The sequence below is a fragment of the Gymnoscopelus microlampas genome (genome assembly GCF_963454915.1).
Source record: "Gymnoscopelus microlampas genome assembly, chromosome: 15".
In the NCBI taxonomy this organism is placed as follows: Eukaryota; Metazoa; Chordata; class Actinopteri; order Myctophiformes; family Myctophidae; genus Gymnoscopelus; species Gymnoscopelus microlampas.
Window position 1 is genome coordinate 2355001 of NC_139952.1, and position 19824 is coordinate 2374824.

Here is a 19824-nt window from a genome sequence, read left to right on the forward strand (position 1 = left end):
CATTATGTTTTTATTTCTTGATTACGGGTCTGTAATTCTGAGTGTATAAATGAAATGAAAATAACATGTTCGAAGTCTGTCAGTAAAAGAAAGGTGGACACTGAAAAGGGACAATGAAAATTAATATTTACCTGTACAAACAACACCAGCATCTTCACTGTGTTTACAGTTGTGCGTTCCAATCCCCCCATGTCTGCACTGTGAAAGCTGTGACTCACTGCCTGAACACATGACATCATCCAACCAGATGTCTCCATAACCCTGTCCGAAGTGGGCTTCCTTTGGTGCTGACACAGCTGGTGGACAGCCTAACTGTCTACACACAACCTGGGCATGCTTCAGATCCCAATCATCATCACACACCGTCCCCCATCTGTAACGGTAGAACACCTCCACTCTGCCTGAACAGTTGTTTGAACCACCGACCAGCCTCACTGAATAATCACCTGAATGAGAAGAAAAACATTAAAACAAGCAAACGAGAGAGAGAGAGAGAGAGAGAGAGAGAGTGTGAGTGAGTGAGTGAGTGAGTGAGTGAGTGAGTGAGTGAGTGAGTGAGTGAGTGAGTGAGTGAGTGAGTGAGTGAGTGAGTGAGAGAGAGAGAGAGAGAGAGAGAGAGAGAGAGAGAGAGAGAGAGAGAGAGAGAGAGAGAGAGAGAGAGAGAGAAAGAGAGATGTCACATGGAAATAATACATTGGATTTAAGGGTTAAGGATAATTTAAATACATAGCTTTTTATTTCACAATTCAAAATTACAGTCTGTACCACGTGCTGTTTACATTTCTGACTAATAAAGTATTCAATCAATCAATCAAAACACCACCACTGGTGTCTATAAAGCAAACTGACAGGAAAGAGACGAGATCGAGGAGAAAACAGTTCAATCAACTGGAGCACTGACGGACAGACGGACTCACAGGGGTGAAAACATAATCCCTCTCTTTCAGCCTGTACTGAAATACTGATGTCCTCACAAGTGTAGTAATACATTTCTGAGGACAGGATAATAGAGTGTGTGTGTGTGTGTGTGTGTGTGTGTGTGTGTGTGTGTGTGTGTGTGTGTGTGTGTGTGTGTGTGTGTGTGTGTGTGTGTGTGTGTGTGTGTGTGTGTGTGTGTGTGTGTGTGTGTGTGTGTGTGTGTGTGTGTTTGTGCATATGGTGTGTTTCTGTTATTGTATCTACCAGGCCAAAAGGCATGGCCTGATGGCTGAGATATGCTTTGCACTCTGTCCGTCCGTCCGCTAGTGTACAGTATGTCTGTCCTTCTGTCTGTGAACAGCTAATCTCCGGCACCGTTGGCTTGATCTTAGCCAAACTGTGCACACACACTCCCTGGATGCCAGAGCAGAACCTCTGCCGCAAATCTTTCACATGGGCCTGTTATAGCGCCACTAGGAGTCTGCTTTTTGTAGACAAACAATTTTTTGACAGTACTCCTACAGATTGTGTCCAAACATCAGGCACATCAGTACACAGTATCTCTATAGTCATTCAATGAAAAGGGTTTTTCAGATTTTTCATATTCCATCCTAATTGGCTAAGATTGGCTTCCAAAGTTTGCAGTGGTGCTCCGTTATGAACAAAATGCCTCAAGTCATGAATGCAGCGTGCAATTTCTGTGAAATATTGAACGCACATTCCCAGTAGGCCCATGAAGATATGGCACTTTTTCAAATCAGCCTCATGGTGGCGCTATGACAGGCCAATTTGTGTTTTTACCTATAACTGCACCGATCTGTGTAAAACTTTGTATGCGCCCTAGAGGCCAGGAAGCTTGCCCTGCATTTTTCACATCTGCCTTTTATAGCGCCACCAGGAGGCCCACTTATGTAAAACAAATGTTTTTTATATAACTTTTTGATATTATTATTTATTTTATCCAACATTTTCCCTGGCACAAACCATTTTCAGATGGGGGATGGGGGGGTCCACGCCCAAATAAATGTCATTTTGGGGGTCCTTGGCAGTAAAAGGTTAGAGAACTATACTGATGTAGAAAGCATTAAAGTTGTGCTTAATGGGTTAAACATAGGTCTCTGTCAGGTGGAAACCTTGTAAGTCCAAAACTGTTACTTTACAGGAAAAGTGGATCCAATGTATTTATTATCTAACCCTTGTTGATACTTTTCATTGGTTCAATGTTTATAAAACCCACTGACTCACTTAAACACTTTTCACTGAATTTATTTTTGTAAAATGGTAAGAAAGAAAATGCTACTTGTGTGTGACACCGTAGTTTGAGAAAGAAGAGCATTAATCTACCAAGAAACATGGAGATTTGAGGTTTCTGCCCGACAACAACGATATCATTTACACCATGAATATGCAAATACAGCACACATTATTTCTATAGTCATGTGATCAAGACGGATCCGTCCGATTTTTCATATTTCATCCTGGAGCACTTTATCTAGTTGTGCATTGAGGCAGGTTGGTGTCTAACTTGGCCAGTAATATATATTATGAAGTGTTTAGTTACATTCATGTATTACTTCATAACGTTACATTTACATGTATGTAGACGTTTGTGTGGTAATTACACCACTGCTGTGTTTTACATACAACTATACATGATGAAACATAATGAAGAATACACCAATAAGAACTACACTACCTCAAACTACAGGCAAACATACTACAATAATCAATACATTGAATCAGTGTTAATTATAATAGGATTAAACACATTATGTATAACCTCACATTCACCTCCTAAACTAGACTTTATCAGTCTCCACTTCCCTGTATGTAACAGTGTAAATAACTTGTATAAGTTGTATATCTGTCATGTTTAACTTTATCGTCTTACCTGTTACAGATGTTACAGATGTGGTACAGCTGCTCCAAGTTAGCAGGAAAATGAGTAAATAAATCCTCATGGTTGATTTTACACAAACTGTGACTTAGAAGGAAAAACAAGAGAGCGAGTGAGTATGATTTCTGCTGCTTCACTTCTGACTGAAGGACATCTGATCCAACGTGTTTAAACATGTTTACTGAATACCATGTAGAGCTGTGTTTCACAACCTTTTGTCTGCCAGGGCACACCTTTTATAGTGGTGTAAAGTAACTAAGTACATTTACTCAAGTCATGTAATTAAGGTATTTATTACTTCACTGGAGTATTACCAATTGTCTGTAGCCTACTTTTACTTCTCCACTGCATCTCAGAGGCAAATATTATACTTTTACTCCACTACAATTATTTTAAAACTTTAGTTACTAGTTAGGCTACTTTGTAGATTTTGATTATTACACACATTAACCACTTCAGCCCTGTATATACATTTCGGCCATTTGAAAATAGCCGATCTACAAGCTCACAATGCGTCGTGGTGCGACGCATTGTGAGCTTGTAGATCGGCTATTTTCAAAATATTTTTTATACATCTGAAAACTTGTGAAATGGGACATTCTGCACAATGAGTACTTTATAGTTCTGGTACTTTGTACATTTTGAAACCAATTACTTTTACTCAAGTACATTTTTAATCCCGACTTGTACTTGTAACAGAGTCTCTCTCTCTCTCTCTCTCTCTCTCTCTCTCTCTCTCTCTCTCTCTCTCTCTCTCTCTCTCTCTCTCTCTCTCAAATCACAACATCCACTTTAGATCCCGCCTTCTCCTAAAATACATCCACACATACAATACACGACCGTTTCCGTATCCGGTCCGCGACCGGAAGGAGAAGTGTTTGAAGTGTTTGGGCAGTGGTGGCCTAAAGGTTAGAGGAGCGCCCTCGTTGCCGGAAGGTTGCCGGTTCGAATCCCCCCCTTGAGCAAGGCACTGAACCCCAACTGCTCCAGTGGAGCTGCGTAGTGGCCAACAGTATAAGACTGTGGTTGTACTAGTCAGCTCCCAGGTTTTAATGTGTCTGTCTGTCTGTGTGTTTCTATGTGCAGGGCGTTGCTGAAAATGAGCACTTGTGCTCAGCTACTACCCTGGGTAAATAAAGAAGAAAGAAAAAAAAGTGTTCTGTGTGAACAAACACTCATTCATCACATTCACTAACACTCTACCACCAGTGGTGGAAAGTAACTAAGTACATGTACTCAAGTACTGTACTTAAGTACAATTGTTCGGTACTTTTACTTGAGTACTGGAGCATTTCCAATTGTCTATACTTTTACTATATATCTCAAAGACAAATGTTTGACTTTTAATCCACTACAATTATTAGAAAACTTTAGTTATTTTTTATAGATTTTGAGTATTATTACAAAACATACATTTACCACTTCAGCCCTGTTTAAACTTTGTTTATTTGAAAATAGCAAAATATTTGAATACATTTTACACATTTCTACATTGCAGTATTGATACTTTTACTTAAGTAAAACAAAAATAAAAGTACTTTTCCACCTCTACCACTAAACCCTAGGTTACAACTGTAACCCAGGTTTTATTAGTAATGTAAGTATGGTACTTACTATGGGATATCATCGCCCTCTAGCGATGCTACAGAGCAAGCACACCGGACTCCCGAATTCCAATCCTCTTTGATGATTGGAGTAGGGTTAGTGTGACGCAAAACACTGGCGACCGGTGGGGTATAAATACCCTCACGTCACACATGCTCGACCTCGGAACTTCCCCTCTGCATGCTTGATTGCACACCGAGGGGGTTTAAACGTAAGTACCATACTTACATTACTAATAAAACCTGGGTTACAGTTGTAACCTAGGGTTATTATTTCGTAAGTTCCAGTATGGTACTTACTATGGGACACATACATGTCCCCCGGGGGAGCCCATGTTTACACCAACCCCACCCAAATGCCCGCCCAAGGCCACAGGTCAAGTCCCTGACCCGACCTTGGCCTGTAGGCAACCCATGACCCCACAGGATCATGGTGCAAAAGGATTTATAGGGCAAGACCTTGACCGACCTAAATCCTGTCCCCAGCCACCAATTCAGACACACCCCAGTCTGACCGATTCGTGGTAGAGAAACCAAGGCCTCCTCCTCTCTGAACCCTGTCTATCGGGTTCTGAGAGGGCGTGGAGGACCAGCCAGACCACAAGAGAGAGAACATGCCTCCAAGCCTGTCTCACATTCTGTACGTCTGAAACCAGCCACTGCTTAACTCATTCAATGCCAATGACGTCTTTTGACGGCTGTTTTCAGTTGGTTAATTGTGCCAATGACGTCTTTTGACGTCTCCTAAAAAAAAATTTTTTTTTTTCAAAATACAATTTTTAATTTTTCTTTTTTTTTTTTTGGTTATTTTTTTTCAATTTTTATCTCAAAGGAACTAGGAGAAAACGATTTTCAAAAACTTATTGCTCCATCCACTTCAATGTTAAAAAGGAAACGGAGAAAAAAAAAACATTTTTCCTCCCATTGTAAACCCTGTATTTCTGAGTGTGCCATGCTACATTCAAACATCAAAAACAAATGTCAACGAGGTCACAATGACCTCGTTGAAATTTGTGAAACCACACCTGAAGTGACTCAGTGATTAGCAACCATCAGGGGATCAATCACACTGAAGACAAACACTCTGTGACCAATTGAAAAGGTAAAATAATAGCCTTTTCCATGGCACAGGGATCAACAGGCTTGAAAAAGCCTGGCACTGAATGAGTTAAGAGCAGGAGGAAATATATGCCTTCAGGCACTACTATTCCGACCTACCTTGCCACTACGCCCAGGACCGTGTGCGCCATCTCCGATGCCACCATGTCCGCCTGGACATGGTGTAGAAAGTAGAAAGACACGAATGTCAAGGGAGACGACCAGTTGGCTGCCGAGCATACGTCCTGTAACGACACCCCTTTATAAAGGGCCCAAGATGCACACTCCGAGTAGAAGGAGCCCTCAGTCCCACCGGGACAGCAGTGCCACTACTCCCATAAGCCAACCGAATCGCCTCCACGATCCATCTGGACAGAGTCGGTTTAGCCACCGCCTTCCTCCGGCCTCGGCCGTAGGAGACGAAAAGCTGGGGTGACTCACGGCCAGCCGCCGTCATCTGACAGTAACGCCTCAAGGCTCTTACTGGACAGAGACAATGTAACCGTTTATCCTCCGCCGAGGTGAACGGTGGAGGATGAAAAGCCCCTAGCTCCACAGGAGCTCTGGCGACCACGCCGGTCTTGGACACGTACGCCAAGTTGGGTTTCAACGAAACCCTCTGGCCATCGTCCGAAAACCGCATGCAATCCTCACTCACAGAGAGCGCTTGCATGTCCCCGGCGCGTTTTGCCGTACAAAGGGCCAAAAGAAGCACCGTTTTGAGACTGACAATCCTCAGACAGGCAGACTCAAAGGGCTCAAAGGGGGGCCGACACAGTGCTTCCAGCACCAAGGCCAGGTCTCACTTAGGAAACAAAGGTCTGTTCACTGGCCTAGCACGCTTGCCGCCGTTCATGAACCGACGCACCAGCAAGTGCTTGCCTACCCACACGCCATCGAAACCTTCGTGGCAAGCGGAGATGGCCGCCAGGTACACCTTTATCGTGGAGAAAGCCAAGTCCTGATCTAATCTGTCTTGCAGATAAGTCAGAATGTTCACCACCGAAGCCTAGGAAGCCTCCACCTGAGGCGACTGCTCCAGGCACCAAGTCTCGAACATGGTCCACCTGATGTCATACTGACTCCTGGTAGACACCGCCCTAGCCCCCTGTATAGTGGCCACCACTGCAGGGGGCAGGCCTAGTAAGAATAGACTCGACCTTTCACGGGGTAAACCCATAGGTCTAGGTCTTTGGGGTTCACGTGGAACACTTCGTTCCCTCCCTGCCTCAGGAGGTCCCTGAGCGGGGGGATCGGCCACGGCTCGTCGTAGAGGAGGGGATCTATCTCCGACCTCCACGCGCCCCATGCTGGTGCCACCAGCAGGACTCTCCCCCCTTGAGTCCTGACCCGTTCCAACGTCGGATGGATCAGCTCCAGAGGCGGAAACGCGTAAAGTAGAACGCTCGGCCAAACGTGAGCTAGAGCGCCTACCCCCAAGGATTGGTGCTGCATCCTGAGTGAGAAGAACATCGAACACTTTGCGTTCTCCCTGGATGCAAACAGATCGATCTGAGCCCGGCCGAACCGGGCCCAAATCAGATCCACAGCCTTCTGGCAAAGCGACCATTCCCCTCACGGGGTCCTCCTCTGGACAGCAGGTCCGCCCCGCTGTTCAGGTGGCCCGGTACATGGAAGGCGCGTAATAGGGCCAAGCGTTGTACGCTCCAAAGCGCCAGTGTGTCCAACACAAGGGAACCCAAGCCTCCTTGTTTGTTGACATAACACATCGTTGTGGTATTGTCCGTTCTGACCAGGACATGACACCCTCTGATGCGGCTCTCAAAATGTTTGAGAGCAAGGAAGACCCCCAGCAGTTCCAGGTAGTTGATGTGAGTCCCCCATCCCCTGGGCTGAGTAGCCCTCGTGAACAGCCCCCCAACCTGAGAGGCTGGCGTCCGTGGTGATCACCTCCCAGGACGCTACAGTGCCTATCTTGACCCCCTCGGACAAGAAGGTCGCCTGCGCCCATGGTCGGAGTGGCGACACACACTGTGGTGACACTACCACCTTCCGAGAGCCCATGGAGTGCGGTATCCTGAGAGATCGCATCCATCTCTGGAAAGGTCTCATGTGGAGCCTGCCCAGCTGGATCAGGCTCACAGCCGAGGCCATGAGACCAGCTGCCTGCATGCAGGTTCTGTACGTGACCGTGCGCCCTAGGCGCAGGGATCTCACGCATGCCAGAAAGCTCGCTATCCTGTCCTGAGACAGACGCGCCACCATCCTGGTGGAATCCAAGGATATCCCCAGGAAGGTGGTTTGTTGGGACGGAACCAGAACGCTCTTCTGAGTGTTGATTGTGAAGCCCAAGGACTGTAGGTGCGCAAAGGCGAACTCCGCGTGACGCGCCACCTCCTCCCTCGAATCCGCTGCCAGCAGCCAGTCGTCTATACGTCGCCTGTCGCAGCGGGGCTATCGCCGCCTCCGTGCATTTCACGAACACTCTGGGACTCAGTGACATGTCAAATGGGAGCACCGTGTACTCGTACACTCGGACTTCGAAGCCGAAGCGCAGGAACTTGCGGTGCGGTGGGTAGATTGGGACGTGAAAGTAAGCATCTTTGAGATCTATACTCGTCCACCAATCCCCTTGACGTATCGTTTCCAACAACGTCTTTGTTGTGAGCATACGAAAGTTGAAAACCATCAGAAACCTGTTCAGACCCTTGACGTTCAGAATAGGTCTCACACCTATTCTGAACCCTGGATTGCAAGCTTTCCATTTGGAAAAACAACGAGCGAAAGGATTCGTACGGGAGGTGGGGGCCACTGACGTCATCTGCCCTGTTGGGTTCTGATCGCTCACCGGTGGGGAAAGCCTGTGATGTAGACGGGGAATCCCACACACCGTCGACATCCGCCCTGTAGCTTTGCGTGCAAGAGCCAGCTGGGCTAATGTCGCCTTCGTCACTGAGCGAGCGCCCGTTCCCATGGGAGCGTGAGACGCTGTCGCTCTGCGTGACGAGACAACGGAACCTATTTGCGGTGTTTTACCCACCCGAGCCGCGGCACCCATTGGGGAGCGTTGATAGGGTAGCACCGGGGTTCGTTGCTGCGAGTTGCGTCTCGCCTCGTCCGCCATGTTGGGGAGGTCGAGGAGGTCATGTTGGAATGTCGCCCCGACTCTTTGGGGGACATGGCAAACACTGAGGACTCATGAAAAGATTTTGAGGACAGTGTTTCCCAGCGGGAAACATGTCGCTCTGATTTTTCATGGCATGGGAAAAAATGAGCATTTGTGTTTCTGGCAATAGATTTATTCCACACACATGCGGCACATTTCTTACAACAGACATTTGTGACTTGAGCAGAGGACACAATTGACTTTGAACCGCATTCATTGTCTTCAGCGACTTTCTTAGTCTCTTTGCACCGGTGGACTGGTCCTCGACTCTGTCTGTTTGGGCAAGGAGAGCGCCAGTTTGACCCCTTTTTAGGGGGGGCCGCCCCCCCCCATGATTTCGAAGGTGCCGAGGGGGGGCTGAGCGCCCGACCAAAACGTGTCATCGACGGAGCTCGACGGAGCACGGCGTTCACCGTCTCTCCGGACACTCTCGCCTCTTGGCTAGACTCCGGGAAGATCGTCGTTGTCTCTGGTTTAGGGACAGGAGGACTCGGGCTGGTCATCGTTACCTCTTGTCCCTGGTAGGAGGTGAGGCCTTCGTCCTCGTCATCCGCCCCCGGGACGCAGTTGCAGGCCTCTGGTTCGTCCTCCTCGCTGCCGCCATCGAAATTGTCTGGGAGCGCCGTGTCTCCCCAGGCGATGATGGAGGAGGTGGGGGAGAAGACGAGCTCGTCGCTGTCTTGGGAAGGCCCGACGGCCTCGTCAACGACGCTTGGGATCGGAGATGAGGAAGCCGCTCGCGAGGCCTCTACATTCCGGATCTTTGGGATGGCTCCACTGGCACGTGGGGCCGAGTGGAGAGGAGGGCCCATAGCCCCCGTGCTAGTGCTAGCCGCCGGCGCTCTGGGTGCTTTGGCGGGCAGCCAAAGCACCGTGGTTCAGCTCCGCGTGCTGATTGCACGAGGTCGAGCCTGTGTGACGCGAGGGTATTTATACCGCACCGGTCGCCGGTGTTTTGCGTCACACTAACCCTACTCCAATCATCAACGAGGATTGGAATTCGGGAGTCCGGTGTGCTTGCTCTGTAGCATCGCTAGAGGGCGATGATATCCCATAGTAAGTACCATACTGGAACTTACGAAATAATAACTAAAGTCATGTTTCTGTATTGTTTACTTTCTACCACTAGAGGTGAGTGTTGGAACGTACCTGAACCATCCACAAGTCAATCCACAGCAAATGGAGACTTCTTTAGTCGATATACTTATTTGTTTTAGCTTGTGCTCATTTGATTTTGCTAGTTTGTCTCATCTGTGTAAGGCAAATAGGTAGCTGATATATTGCACTTTTACCTTAGCGCTAGGTATACTCTTGGTTGCTTGTTTTTGCAGAAAATGCACTTCAGACTTCTGGTGATTAGTAGTTTTTGTTCCCTACCTATGTTGAATGCACTTATTATAAGTCGTTTTGGATAAAAGCGTCTGCTAAATGACTGTAATGTAATGTTCTGTGTTTGGTGTGTGTGTGTGTGTGTGTGTGTGTGTGTGTGTGTGTGTGTGTGTGTGTGTGTGTGTGTGTGTGTGTGTGTGTGTGTGTGTGTGTGTGTATGACATTTATAAAACGTAATGCTGAATGCATTAAGTTTTTTGCAACATCATTGTTTTTTACAACATAAAATACATGATAACTAAGAGTCATAATTAAGATAAATAATAATTATTATTATTATTTATTATTATTCTGAGAGATGTTATTCAGGAGAATGATGAAGATGAATAATGTTTAAACTCTTTATCAAGCTATTAAAACACTTTCTACTGATTTGATGATCATGATCATATATTAATTGTAAACTGTTTGCCAATGACAGGGTGGCTGGCTGGCAGTAGTTGAGTGTATACTCAAGTAATTACCTTGTCCCTCTTCCAGCTGGGTGCTAAAGTGGCATGTGCTTTGTTTATTTGTTTATTTGTTTATTTGGCTGTCCGTCCTTTCCTTTCCATGACAGTCCGTGCCATATGGTCCATATCATACAAACATTGGCCCTCATTTATCAACGCAGCGTATAAACCGGCGTATATTTTTCCATATATTCGGCCGTACACTAACGTCTAAGTTAGTTCTATTCACTCTATATATGCTTCCCTTAGGTGAGATAATTAGGAAACACTCTATAAATTTCCATTGCTATGCAGATGATACACAATTATATCTATCAATGAAGCCAGATGAAACAGATCAACTGGCTAAACTTCAAGCATGTCTTATAGACATCAAGAGTTGGATGACCCGTAATTACCTACTCCTCAACTCGGACAAAACTGAAGTTATTGTACTCGGCCCTAAGCACCTCAGAGATAAATTAATCGATGAGAATTTTACCCTAGATGGTATTACCTTGACCTCCAGGGCCACTGTAAAGAATCTGGGAGTCACGTTTGACCAAGACATGTCCTTTCAGTCCCACATAAAACAAATTTCAAGAAATGCCTTTTTTCACCTGCGTAATATTGCAAAAGTTAGGCACATTCTGTCCCAAAATGATGCAGAAAAACTTGTCCACGCATTTGTTACTTCTAGGCTGGACTATTGCAACGCCTTACTATCAGGCTGCCCAAGTAAGTCCCTAAATAGCCTGCAGCTTGTCCAGAATGCCGCTGCGCGCATACTGACAGGAACCAGAAGAAGAGATCATATCACTCCTTCATTGGCCTCTTTGCACTGGCTCCCGGTTAAATACAGAATAGAGTTTAAAGTTCTCCTCCTCACATACAAGGCTCTCAATGGACAGGCACCAGTATATCTCAAAGAACTCATCGAGCCCCGTAAACCAGCCAGAACACCACTGCGTCCACAGTATGAAAAAATGCTTACGGTTCCAGTAAACCCCCAAAAAACTAGAACAGGAGGTAGAGCATTTAAGTTTCAAGCACCTCAGCTGTGGAACCTTCTCCCAGTTTCAGTCCGTAAAGCAGACACACTCTGTATATTTAAAACTAGACTAAAAACCTTTCTCTATGATAAAGCCTATAGCCGAAGTGTATAGACTCAGTCCCCCTATAGTCATCCTCTCTCCCCCACCTTCCCCTTTCTCCTCTCTCCCCTCGTCCTCTCTCTTCTCGTCCTCCCTTTGGTTGTGTGGGTTTGTGTCCCATTGGTACAATCGTAATTAACCCTGTACGGATTCACGCTCTAGTAAGGCCTGCCACTAATTCTACAACCGGGGACTCGTTCCCCGGAGTTTCTTCTACCACCCACGTCGCAGGTCCATGGACTATTACTATGGACCCCCAGCTGCGGCTCAAGACTGTGACTGCGGACCGGGCCTGGGCCTCTCCATGGAGTCTATGGACTGTTACTACGGACCCCCAGCTGCGGCTCAAGACTGTGACTGCGGACCGGACCGGGCCTCTCTCCATGGAGCACGACCTGGACACGACCGTGGACTTCTACTACACTACACTATACCGCATATTATATTATCTTAAACATTTTTATATTATTCCATTATATACTGCATACACACTATTGCTGTACTATATTATACTATCATATGCTAGTATCTTACACTATTATATTTGCTATTATTGTTATTGTTACTGCTTGCACTGTATCTCTTTCTGTCTCTCCTCTGTCTCTCCCTTTCTCTCTCTCTTCTTTCCCCCAACACGGTCGAGGCAGAAGGCCCCCGCCCTAGAGCCTAGGGTCTGCCTGACGTTTCTTCCTGTTGAATTAAGAGGGAGTTTTTCGTTGCCACTGTCGCAAAATTGCTTGCTCAGGGTGGGATGTTGGGTCTCTTCTCTACATGTAAAGTGTCTTGAGACAACTTGTTGTGATTTGACACTTTAATAAAATTGAATTGAATTGAATTAAGTCACATTTATCAACGCATCCTACACAGCTGATCCGTGCGTACATTTGATCCCAGCGTTGATAAATCTCACGTCTGAAACCAAGCGTCATTTAAATAACACACCCTTAAATATTCTCAAAACGCCCCGATTTTACATCATGAAGATTGAAGAACCAGAATACGACCAAAGACATCATCATGAAAAGCCAATAAGAAAGAGTTCCCCTCGCTCGCCTCGCCACACATGCACACGCCTCTCTCTCTCTCTCTCTCTCTCTCACACACACACACACACACACACACACACACACACACACACACACACACACACACACACACACACACACACACACACACACACGGCCGCCCAGCAGTGTTTTTCATGTAAGCCGTACCGTAGCAGAGCGGTACAATCTTTGTCACATCACATAGGCTTGTAGCCTACATGAATGACATATTATGATACCAATCACATCGCCATGAAAGGAATACGTTTGTATATTAAATAACCCATATCGAGCAGTGCGCGTTCAACTTACACTAAAATAAAGCTGACATGTAGGCTATTCCCATTTCCCAGTGAGACTCGGACCGTTGGACGGGCGAGTCCCGTCCCGCTCCGCATTAATGAGAGATAGCCTGGAGAGAACATTAATGAATGAACCATGGGTTAAATGTCTGATCTCCCGGTGGCCATGAAAATATAACAGCAGCGGTCTAAACTCCCGAGTGCTCTCGCAGAAGCGATGTATATTTTGAAAATAGCAGATCTACAAGCTCACAACACGTCGCTGGCTTGTAGATCTGCTATTTTCAATACAGCAGATCTACAATCTTATCTGAATGACTGTTAAAGCAGTTTGTTTAAATTACTTTATAAAATGTTATGTTTTCACAGGGATTATTTATTAGTGTAGATATGAGGCGCAGTTTACGGAGCTAGTTCAGGCCAGGCAACTCAGGGATTGGGCCATCCGATCAGGTGACTAGTCACATGCATTTTTCTCCTGGTCGGTGGGTTATAAGTATTGCTCTGTGTAATGAGTTGAAGTCTGACCACATTCACTGCTCAGCCATGAATGACGTTTATTCTGCGTTATCCCACATGAATACAAAGCATGTTATTCTGACATGCCACCGTGCCACCTAGTGGCCTGGAAGGCTAAGCATATCATTACATCTCCCCTTTTCTTATGGAACTGGTTGAACAAAGTATGACTGAACATGTGGCAATAATATCTTGCTGAATACTTTTCAACTAAGGTAAAGGAACTTACAACCTTAACAGTGAGGGAGCTTTAGCAATGCTGATAACAGAATAATGGCAACAAAGAGCAAACAACAAATTGCAAAACAACATATTTGATAGCAGAATAATGGCAACAAATTGCAAAGCAACATATTTCTATGTGTCAACATGTCCATGTGAAAAAGTCATTTTTGGTGTGTGTGTGTGTGTAGGTGAGAGTGTGTTTGGTACTTATGACTGTAGGGATACATAAGTCTAGTTTTTCTCTAGGCTTGCGCTCTCTCCCTGGGTAACGTCTTGGTCTTTTCCCCTCTGGTCCCTCTTCAGTCGGAGCAGGGGTTTCCTCATATGTTCTGATCAGCTCCCGTCTATTTCGCCTGTACTGATGACCATCTGCTTCAACCACATATGACCGTGGCTCAGGGGTTGTTCTCACTACTTTGGCAGGCCTCCACTGCTTACCCTCTCTCACCCTCACAGTTTCACCTGGTTTGAGGGTTGACAGCGTGTGTGATCCTTTGTCATGGTAGTGTTTCTTTTTGTCCTGGTTTGCTTTTAGTTTGTCCCACACTCCTTCCATCTTTTCTGGCAGAAGCAGTTTTTTTTGGTGTGGGCAGCCTTGTTTTTGTTCTGCGGCCCATGAGTAACTGTGCTGGTGAAGGAAGGCTATCCAAAGGCGTATTTCGATCCAGCAGGGCGAGGTATGGGTCTGTTTTGTCTGCTTTAGCTTTTCTCAGCAATGTCTTTGCTATTTGCACCGCCTTCTCTGCCTTCCCATTAGATTGGGGGTATGTGGGAGATGATGTAGTGTGTTTAAAGCCATATTCCACACTGAATTGCTTGAATTCTGCAGATGAATACTGAGTCCCATTATCCGAAACGACCTCATCTGCTATTAGGCGGCTGCAGTTAAGCACCTAAGCACCTAACCCAAAACTAATTGCAACAAAACGTTTTTCAACTGTTTCTTGCAGTATTAGGTGTCCTTAATAACATACTCAAAGTTTACCAAAGTTTGAGCACTGGAAAGGTGTTATTTTCAAGATGGCGTCCAAGATGGCCAAAAAATCTTTAAAATAACCTAACTTCTTCATTATTTATCCTAGACAAGTACTTTTTGTGTCTTACCCTATGTTTTGGGGGCCTAGAAATCCACCGGAATTGTCCAAATTGCAGAGATACAATTAGATAATTGTGAAATCCAATATTTTGTTTGTGACTCTATTAAAACCCTCTGAAATGGTCACCCGTTTCAAGTTAACTAAACTAATTATGCAATCAACTAGTTATATATATTTTTTACTGGAACAAGGCTTCAAGATATCCTTAAAACACAAGTCACAATTTTCATTTTTGTCAATTTTGTCATTCAGAAGGTGCATGGCAGAGAAAGAGAATATTGTCAGTTGATATAGTATTGCATGCAATATTGAAAGGTTTTGGATAGCTCTGTGGATCAAATGTGAATCAAAGTGTCATCTTGTAGACACAAGATTTTGAAAAACAATGAATAGATTTTTGAAGAACTTTTTAACACATTAGGAAGGCAATCAGTGTGAGTGAGTAAAGAGGGGTGGGGGTGGCTACGGAGGTTAGTGAAGAGCTGTCTAAACCCATGTCTCTACTGGGGGCCTAGGCAGAGGGGAGTATGCGGGGTAGGGTTGTGTGAGGAGGTAAAAGGGGGTCTGGTGTAGAGTTTAGAGGGCCTAGGGTTCCCCTCAGGTGGGTGGAGGGGAGTATGGGGAGTGGGGGTCACTGGATTGCTCCCTGGGCACTTGGAGCACAGAAGAGCAAAGTTATAGGAGCCCAGGAGACCCTGAGCTTCTCTCCCCCATGTCCGAGGTGCAAAACCTCCAACAGTTGGCTCAGACATGTTAAAGCTATGGTGGGGCACTTGGGAGCTCAGGACGAGTGCTCATATGCAGTTAAAGAGAATGGGGCTCGTCGGCCCCTGTGGTGGTAGTTCTAAGACCTCCACGTTGTGCATCGCGATAGCCAAATTCCAATATTCAAGTGTCCATCATCAAGTCCTCCACTCCCGCCTTAGCCCTGCCTCGGAGGCAGGAGGTGAGGAAGCAAGGAGCGTAATTTTTAAGTGACAGCAATTATGACGTGTCACACAGTTGGATTGCTGGACTATTTCGGAGCTCGGAGGGCTGTCATGTGGAGGAGGAGAAATTATATGCCACCACGCATTTCAACAAAGACAGTTCCGCAAACGATACATGTATCTTGTATCTTGCCATATTTCACTCCAAGTGGCTTAAGGAGCCTGCGCTCACCTGGTTCTCAGCAAGTCCAAAAGCAAATTAGCATTTGGGATGCAAACGATATCTAAGTCACGCTGGAGGACGGAGTGAGGAGGAGGCAGAAATTAAGCTTATGCGTTAGGCTGAGAGGAGTGTCCCTATGTCGCCTGGCTCACTGGATAGTCCCATTGGTCCCAAGTGGACCTCCATGCTGGCTCCTATGCCCTATGGCACTCGTGAGTGGCCATAGTTAGTGAGGAGGGACCCCCCATAGTGGTGGTTGTAAGACCATGTGGTGCATGACTGTGTGTCAGGCAGACAGGGGTGTCCCTATGTCGGACTGGCTCACAGGAGAGTCGGTGACTTAGTGACTTATCATTATGGCTCAGAGCGTCCTTTCCCCTCTCCAGAACAAAAAAAATAGTCTAACATTAGGTGTATACAGAAAGCAATGCTTGTTTGTTGGATAGCAGCAGGGACACAGCGTGGAGGTCGGTTAGATCGGGATTCTATGGGAGATTGGAGCCCAGGGCGTCATGGGCTGTCTCCTATGCCTTCTTGATGTTAAATTATCCAGAAAAAAAGATCAAGGTTCAAGGTTATTGCTATAGCAGTACCAATCACAAAATAAAAGACATCTGAAATGAATTTTGCACAAAAACCCCACACAACTACTACAATCTCAGGAATAAGAAGATGTCTGTGACAAGCAAATCTGAACCCTCTCCGCACCACACTCCTCCACCACCCCTGCCTAGACACCCAAGACAGCAGACACTAGATACATGTTGTGATAGCTCTGTACTGTCTTGCACATCCTGGGGGGGGGGGGGCTGGGCTGACCCCCAGTTTGGGAACCACTGCCCTTCTCTGTAAGGAATTTCTTCCAAGATTTATGTAACATTCCCAGTCTGTGAGTTACAGCCATGTTTTTACAAATGTCACAGTACCACCCAGTAATAATGAATTTATTCCTTATTGTTATCAAAAGAAATCTCCTGAAAGCTTCAACAGTGAATTCATGTATAGGTGATGAATTCACCAATCCTGGGCATTATGGCACATAGAAAAGGGAGAAATGTCCAATTACATTGATAAATATGCTTATAACCGTGCTTATAACCAATTGCTTTATAATTCTATAATTGTAATCACTTGAATATAATTTATATTATGCTAATTAGATCCAAGATCACCAAAACCTGGGGTTAGGCACAAAAATTACTTGTCTAGGATGAATAATACAGGAGTAATGGTATTTTAAGGATCTGACGGCGGCCATTTTGAAAATCGGACCTTTCTAGTGGTCCGATTTTGGTAAACTTTTGATATGTTATTAAGTACACCTGATACTACAATAAACCATTGAGAAACCTTTTGTTGCAATTTTTTTTGGGTCAAATAATAACTGCAGCCGCCTATAAGCAGTAAATTGTATTCATTATTATTAACAGCCTCTGTGGGTAAAGAGAAAACTAATGGAGGCTGAACCTCCTGAATATAGGTGGTGTAGTCAAATGGTCTTCAAATTGATTTGTAAATTATTCAATATGTTGCCTTTTATAGAATATGTTACTCTTACAAAGAGAAAATAAATAGCAAAAATACGGTAAAATACAGTTACACAGTTATATGACGTTCCATGGTTTGTTACATTCAGTGATCAACATTATAAATGGCCCACAGCCCTGGAAGGCTTTAAAGGCTTTAAACCCTCTGGGCCGACAGAATGTACTGTATCTTGCTTGAGCCAGGCACCAAAAAAAAGAATCGTAACACTGATTTTGGTGATTCATTTGAATGTTATTCAAATTCAATTGTCAGTTTGCCCCCGGTGTTCCAACATGGACATTACAGCAAACAGAAGCATCACTGTTCAACAACATATGTAGACTACTGTTAGCATGTTAGCTTAAGCATTGTTCCACAACACTACTGCTCTGACTGCAGCATGCAGGCTACCGTTAGCTTGTTAGCTTAAACACTGTTCAACAACACTACTGCTCTGACAGCAGCATGTAGACTAATGTTAGCATGTTAGCTTAAACACTGTTCAACAACACTACTGCTCTGACTGCAGCATGCAGGCTACCGTTAGCATGTTAGCTTATACTCTTACTGCTCAACAACAATACTGCTCTGTTAGCAGCATGTAGGCTACCATTAGCTTGTTAGCTTAAACACTGTTCAACAACACTACTGCTCTGACAGTAGCATGCAGGTTAGCGTTAGCTTAAACACTGTTCAACAACACTACTGCTCTGACAGCAGCAAGTAGGCTACCGTTAGCTTGTTAGCTTAAACATTGTTCAACAACACTACTGCTCTGACAGCAGCATGTAGGCTACCGTTAGCTTGTTAGCTTAAACACTGTTCAACAACACTACTGCTCTAATCTCTCAAGAACAGATTCTGCTCTGCCTTTGAATCTGTCGGTAGTCGTGTGGACAACCTGTGCGCATTGGTTACAAGTGGGCGTGCTATCAGATCAGTATGCAGGCTGCGCTTTACCCAATCAAATGTAGTGGCCGGGATTTACGTGTGTGCCGTTCCTTCCCCACTAGAAACAAGCCGAAACTAGTTTAACAATAGCGTCCTCGAAGCTGACAAGACCACGGAAAGTTGGTAACATTTTAAATTGCTCTTTCATCATAGAAACAAGTGGGCCTGTAACCAAAACGATCCATGTTCTTTGGGAGAATTGCTGTTAGTGTTCCGTTGAGAAATATTGTTAGTAGGAATTAAAACATAGTCGCACCATCGGAAGTGGAGCGCTGAAGGCAGACCAAAAACCCCGATTTCCTTGCGTACAGGTGCTCCGTTGACCGTGTCCCAGAGCCAAGTGAATAAGTAAAAAACAGCAGAGGGCGCTGTATTTCCTTTTTATTTGGCTATGGGTTCCCAGATTGCTACTGCTCTGACAGCAGTAAGCAGGCTACCGTTAGCTTGTCAGCTTAAACACTGTTCAACAACACTACTGCTCTGACAGTAGTATGCAGGATACAATTAGCTTGTTAGCTTAAACACTGTTCAATAACACTACTGCTCTGACAGCAGGATGTAGAATACCATTAGCTTGTTAGCTTAAACACTGTTCAACAACACTACTGCTCTGAAAGCAGCATGTAGGCTACCGTTAGCTTTTTAGCTTAAACACTGTTCAACAACACTACTGCTCTGAGAGCAGTAAACAGGCTACCGTTAGCTTGTTAGCTTTGACACTGTTCAACAACACTACTGCTCTAATCTCTCAAGAACAGATTCTGCTCTGCCTTTGAATCTGTCGGTAGCCGTGTAGACAACCCGTGCGCATTGGTTACAAGTGGGCGTGCCATCAGATCAGTAAGTAGGCTGCGCTTTACCCAATCAAATGTAGTGGCCGGGATTTACGTGTGTGCCGTTCCTTCCCCACTAGAAAAAATCCGAAACTAATTTAAAAATAGCGTCCTCGAAGCCGACAAGACCACGGAAAGTTGGTAACATTTTAAATTGCTCTTTCATCATAGAAATAGCAGCATGCAGGCTACCGTTAGCTTATTAGCTTAAACACTGTTCAACAAAACTACTGCTCTGACAGTAGCTTGTACGCTACCGTTAGCTTGTTAGCTTAAACACTGTTCAACAACATTACTGCTCTGACAGCAGTATGCAGGCTACCGCTACCTTGTTAGCTTCAACACGGCTCAACAACACTACTGCTCTGACAGCAGCATGTAGGCTACCGTTAGCGTGTTAGCTTAAACACTGTTCAACAACACTACTGCTCTGACAGTAGTATGCAGAATACCATTAGCTTGTTAGCTTAAACACTTTTCAACAAAACTATACTGCTCTGACAGCATCATGCATGCTACCATTAGCTTGTTAGCTTAAACACACAACACTACTG

The 19824-nt window shown here is 45.2% G+C and overlaps 2 protein-coding genes across 13 annotated transcripts in view; both read right to left on the bottom strand.

Annotated features, from left to right (window-relative positions):
* The window catches only part of LOC311062089 (uncharacterized protein), a 58008-nt gene extending 55061 nt beyond the window's left edge, over positions 1 to 2947 (bottom strand). For 4 of the 5 annotated variants that reach the window (XM_084080881.1, XM_084080879.1, XM_084080880.1 and 1 more), the window contains exons 1-2: positions 2810 to 2947; positions 132 to 446 (exon numbers count right to left, since the gene is read on the bottom strand). In XM_084080881.1, coding sequence (XP_083937007.1) covers positions 132 to 446; positions 2810 to 2879 — 385 coding nt within the window. In that variant the 5' untranslated portion in view covers positions 2880 to 2947. The remainder of the gene's footprint in view (positions 1 to 131; positions 447 to 2809) is intronic. The other variant, XM_084080878.1, reaches the window with a different exon arrangement.
* The window catches only part of LOC311062090 (NACHT, LRR and PYD domains-containing protein 12-like), a gene marked incomplete at its 3' end in the record, with an annotated part of 437600 nt that overhangs the window by 239795 nt on the left and 177981 nt on the right, over positions 1 to 19824 (bottom strand). The window lies entirely within an intron of this gene.